Raw genomic sequence first — 6,000 nt, forward strand, 5'->3', positions numbered from 1 at the left:
CATAAACCTAAAAAAAACTGTTTCATATAATCCGATGCAGAAAATTTAAATGAAACTTCGAGAGCGTATTATTTGAACCGGTCTGCTTGGGTGACATCATAACCACCAGAAATTCGATATATTCTTAACTAGCACGCTACGAAGGGAGGGTAAAAACTATGTTATTATATTTAATTCATGATGGAGGGTATTTAAAATTCGGCAGGGCCGAATTACCATTAAATTTTCGGATCACTTTATTTGTTCGAAAAACAAAGCCATAACACGCTGTACGAAAATGGTTCAGCAGTAGATTGGTCCATTTCCAGGGAATCGCCTTTTTGAGTTGATTGAGACTTTGCTATTTTTTTAGTATCCATTTTACTCTTTAAAATACGCCAGGCGCAAAAGTCCTACGGATTGAGATCATGAGATTTTGGTGGTCACTGTGTGGTAGAAATGAAGCGAAACCCCTCCTTTTTAAGTCATTCATGGTTGACGCGTGCTGAGTGCGTTGGTAATGGGTCCTATTAGAATGCCCAAGGTTTGCAGCTTTAATGTTTCGTCTGCCCAGGACTTCAATACTGCCTTTAGGAAATTTTTCGATAATATTCGGCATTTATTTTGATCCCATAGTCAATAAATAAAGGGTGATACGGTCAAAATTTGGTCAAGGGAAAGCGCGTGTAAATCGGTGAAATCGTTTATTTAAAAAATTAAATTAAATTTCTTTTTCAAGTTCAATTAGTATAAATTTCAGGAAAAATATTCAGTTAGGCTTTCGCTTTTCCAAATCCGAATTGCCGGGCCTCACGCTTGACACCTGCCATCAGATTTTGTACAGCCACCTTGTCCACCTTCTTCGCCGCAGAAAGCCAGTTTGCCTTGAACTGCTGCTCGTCCTTTGCAGTTTTTTGGTCTTCTTTAGGTTCCGCTTGACAATAGCCCAGTATTTCTCAATTGGGCGGAGCTCTGGCGTGTTGGGAGGGTTCTTGTCCTTGCACGTTGTTGGCGGCGTACCACTCCATCGTAATGGCAAGATGCCAAATCCGGCCAAAACAGTACGGAACAACAGTGTTTCTTCAGGAAAGCCAGCAGACGTTTATTCAAACACTCTTTCACGTAAATTTCTTGGTTGACAGTCCCGGAAGCTATGAAAACGCTGCTTTTCAAGCCACAGGTACAGATGGCTTGCTAAACCAGATATTCCTTTGCGAACTTTGACAGTTTTATGGGCTCTGCTACCTTTCCCCTTCCTTTTGCCGTATAAAACTCCTGTCCCGGAAGCTGCTTGTAGTCGGCTTTGACGTAGGCTTCGTCGTCCATTACCACGCAGTCAAACTTCGTCAGCATCGTCGTGTATAGCCTCCGGGATCGCGCTTTGGCCGTCGTATTTTGTTTATCATCGCGATTTGGAGTCACTACCTTCTTGTAAGTCGATAGTCCGGCTCGTTTTTTGGCTCGAAGCACGGTTGTAGACGATACACCCAGCTTATTTGCGGCATCTCGGAGAGAGAGGTTATGGTTTCCCTTAAAACTACCGGCAACTCTCTTTGTCGTCTCAACGGCTTCCGGTTTTCGAATTCCCCCCGATCCAGACTTCCTGGCTTTCGACAAACTTTCCCCAAACACTTTAATTACATCTGTAACGGTTGATTTGGCTCGGATTTTCGCGATGCGCGAGCAAAATTTTGATACGCTGCTCTTCTTGCTTGGACGGCATTTTGACAACTAATAGTGAATTCCAAAATCAAAATAGGAGCAACATTCTACACACACACACCTTCAAAATGAGGGGTGTTCAGGTTTTTTAAATGCAAAATTGAAAGAAATACGTCAAGTTTATATTGACCAAAATTTTGACCGTATCACCTTTTAGAATGGTGACGGGGGTATAATAAGTTTGTCATTCCGTTTGTAACACATCGAAATATCGATTTCCGACTATATAAAGTATATATATTCTTGATCAGGGAGAAATTCTAAGACGATATAACGATGTCCGTCCGTCTGTCTGTCTGTTGTAATCACGCAACAGTCTTCAAAAATGAAGCAATCGTGCTGAAATTTTGCACAAACTCGTCTTTTGTCCGTAGGCAGGTTAAGTTCGAAGATGGGCTATATCGGTCCAGGTTTTGATATAGTCCCCATATAAACCGACCTCCCGATTTGGGGTCTTGGGCTTATAGAAACCGCAGTTATTATTCAATTTACCTGAAATTGGAAATCTAGAGGTATTGTAGGACAATAAAGAGGTGTGCCGAAAACGGTGAGTATCGGTCGGTATTTTAGTATAGCCCCCATAAGAACGATCTCCCGATTTAACTCCTTGGGTTTCTAGAAACCGTAGTTTTTATCTGATTTGCCTGAAATTGTAAATATTCTGGTATTTTAGGCTCACAAAAACGTGTATCGGATTAAGTTTTTATCGGTCCTTTTGGTAATGCCTCCATATAGACCGACTTCACTTCTTGAGGGTATAGAAGGCGCACTGATCATGAAAATTGCTTGAAACTCAATGTACAATTTCCAGATTTTACTTCTCGGGTGAAAATCTACAGATTTAAGATTTCAAATCAAGACGTTATTTTATAATATTCTTGCACACTTACAAGAGATGTTAATGATTCCTCTAAAACTCAAACAAAAATGGTTCTTATAAATCCAGAATCTGAGGACTATCCTCATAGGTGAATTTTTTAAATTTATCTTCGGGAAGTGTCCTCAAGTCCTCAAGCCCTCCTGAAATTTCAAAGGAAACCCTAATATTTGGTTCATAGTGGTGGGTATTTAAGATTCGGCCCGGCCGAACTTACTGCTGTATATACTTGTTTCTTCCTCATATGGGGCCGTTTTGCCGCGATTTCGACCTTTAAATGCTCCAATAACGCCATGTAATAGTCACTGTTGATGGTTTTTCCCTTCTGAAGATAATCGATAAAAATTATTCCATGCGCATCCCAAAAAACAGAGGCCATTACTTTGCCAGCGGACTTTTGAGTCTTTCCACGCTTCGGAGACGGTTCACCGGTCGCTGTCCACTCAGCCAATTGTCGATTGGACTCAAGAGTGTAGTGATGGAGCCATGTTTCATCCATTGTCACATATCGACGGAAAAACTCGGGTGTATTACGAGTTAACAGCTGCAAACACCGCTCAGAATCATCAACACGTTGTTGTTTTTGGTCAAATGTGAGCTCGCGCGGCACCCATTTTGCACAGAGCTTCCGCATATCCAAATATTGATGAATGATATGACCAACACGTTCCTATGATATCTTTAAGGCCTCTGCTATCTCGATCAACTTCATTTTAGGTCATTCAAAATCATTTTGTGGATTTTTTGATGTTTTCGTCGGTAACCACCTCTTTCACTAATCACTAATGGCTTTATTTGTGAATGCAATAGATCAATATACTTTAGTAACACGGTTGCCAAAGTTGGTAGAATTCTATCAAAAATGGTAGATTTTTTACTGTTTGGTTTTGTTTTTACTGATTGGTAGAATTCTTGATGTTTTGGCAGATTTTACATATTTTAAAGAAATAAAATTTTGACAAAATTTTCTACAGAAATAAAATTTTGACAACATATTCTATAGAAATAAAATTTTGACGAAATTTTCTATAGAAATAAAATTTTGACAAAATTTTCTATAGAAATAAAATTTTGACAAAATTTTCTATAGATATAAAATTTTGAGAAAATTTTCTATAGAAATATAATTTTGACAAAATTTTCTATAGAAATAAAATTTTTGACAAAATTTTCTATAGAAATAAAATTTTGAGAAAATTTGCTATATAAAGAAAATTTTGACAAAATTTTCTATAGAAATAAAATTTTGAAAAATTTTCTACAGAAATAAAATGTTGACATTTTCTATAGAAATCAAATGTTGACACAATTTTCTATAGAAATAAAATTTTGACAAAATTTTCTATAGAAATAAAATTTGACCAAATTTTCTATTGAAATAAAATTTTTGACAAAATTTTCTATAGAAATAAAATTTTGACAAAATTTTCTATAGAAATAAAATTTTGAAAAATTTTCTACAGAAATAAAATTTTGACATTTTCTATAGAAATAAAATGTTGACAAAATTTTCTATAGAAATAAAATTTTGCGAAAAAATTGATAAAATTTTTTATAGAAATAAAATTTTGACCAAATTTTCTAAAGATATAAAATTTTGAGAAAATTTTCTATAGATATAAAATTTTGACAAAATTTTCTATAGAAATAAAATTTGGCCAAATTTTCTATAGAAATAAAATTTTGACAAAATTTTCTATAGAAATAAAATTTTGACAAAATTTTCTATAGAAATAAAATTTTGATAAAATTTTGGGAAAGTTTTCTATAGAAATAAAATTTTGACAACATATTATAAAGAAATAAAATTTTGACAACATATTATATAGAAATAAAATTTTGACCAAATTTTCTATAGAGATAAAATTTTGATAAAATTTTTTATAGAAATAAAATTTTGACAAAATTTGCTATAGAAAGAAAATTTTGACAAAATTTTGATCTTTTCTATAGAAATAAAATTTTGAAAAATTTTCTACAGAAATAAAATGTTGACAAATTTGCTATAGAAATAAAATTTTGACAACATTTTCTATAAAAATAAAATTTTGACAACATTTTCTATAAAAATAAAATTTTAAGAAAATTTTCTATAGAAATAAAATTTTGACAAAATTTTTTATAGAAATAAAATTTTGACAAAATTTTCTATAGAAATAAAATTTTGACAAAATTTTCTATAGAAATAAAATTTTGACAAAATTTTCTATAGAAATAAAATTTTGACAAAATTTTCTATAGAAATAAAATTTTGACAAAATTTTCTATAGAAATAAAATTTTGACAAAATTTTCTATAGAAATAAAATTTTGAGAAAATTTTCTATAGAAATAAAATTTTGACAAAATTTTCTATAAAAATAAAATTTTGACAAAATTTTCTATAGAAATAAAATTTTGACAAAATTTTCTATAGATATAAAATTTTGAGAAAATTTTCTATAGAAATCCAATTTTGATAAGTCATGTCATTTTTTATGCCTTTGATGAATCTGAAGCAATATTACTTTGGTAGTACAATGAAATAAACTTTTCTCTTGATTGTACTCCCAATATCATTAAAATAAGAAAATTTTTTTTGTTTTGTTTAAAAATCTAAAATCTTCACTGGTAATATTCAACTCTTTTTATTATATTATATTGTATTTTATTTTATTTTATTTTATTTTATTTTATTTTATTTTAATTTTTTTTTATTTTGGTTATTCCACATACCTCATGAGCCCATGCTTCTGCATTCAATTTGGCCGCAGCATCGACACTTTCTTTGTTGCCCATATTGCAGCTGCGTTATTTGCGGTGTCTTTTATGTCCTTAGAAGTAATCAAAATGCGGCTGCCTTCTCCGTATGCGGCTAGTGAATAAAGTGGTGGTGGGGTTGTGGTGTTGGAAGCTTCTCTAAAGGGTGTATATATGGGTGTGTGTGTGCTATTATTATACGCCGTATAATGTGAAGAACCTTGTCAATGTTTAAAAATTTCTAAAGATGTTGATGATGACTTGAGGTATTTCAATTTATTTTATATTTTTTTTAACGAAACTCTTTGAAAGTTGTTATAAAACTCTTTGTAAGGTTGCTCGTTGTTGTTGTTATTGTTATTATACGTTATAGGGGGTGTTGTAGAAGTTGTTTATTGTATTTTTTTTCTCGTATTGAATATTTTTCCAATTAATATTTATTCATTTAATGCTTCACCTAAATTTTAATAAAATAACACATAAATATTTTACACATTTTTTTGTACATATTTTTAACATTAAAATTCCCATTATTTAAACTCCCAAAATGGTTTCAGCTTTTGCATTGCACTCTGCTATATTCATTTAAAGTTTGTTTTTAATGTTCATCCTTGTCTCAATATGACATATGTATGTATATTTACATATATGTATGTGTGTGAGAGTGTATTTGTCTCTGTTTTT

General features: G+C 32.1%; 1 protein-coding gene across 1 annotated transcript in view; it reads right to left on the reverse strand.

Moving 5' to 3' along the window:
* The window catches only part of LOC142236730 (uncharacterized), a 43,076-nt gene extending 37,309 nt beyond the window's left edge, over window positions 1–5,767 (reverse strand). The window contains exon 1 of the mRNA XM_075307989.1: window positions 5,293–5,767. Coding sequence (XP_075164104.1) covers window positions 5,293–5,355 — 63 coding nt within the window. The 5' untranslated portion in view covers window positions 5,356–5,767. The remainder of the gene's footprint in view (window positions 1–5,292) is intronic.
* Between the last annotated feature and the right edge of the window lie 233 nt (window positions 5,768–6,000).

The sequence above is a fragment of the Haematobia irritans genome, chromosome 4 (assembly GCF_050003625.1).
Source record: "Haematobia irritans isolate KBUSLIRL chromosome 4, ASM5000362v1, whole genome shotgun sequence".
In the NCBI taxonomy this organism is placed as follows: domain Eukaryota; kingdom Metazoa; phylum Arthropoda; class Insecta; order Diptera; family Muscidae; genus Haematobia; species Haematobia irritans.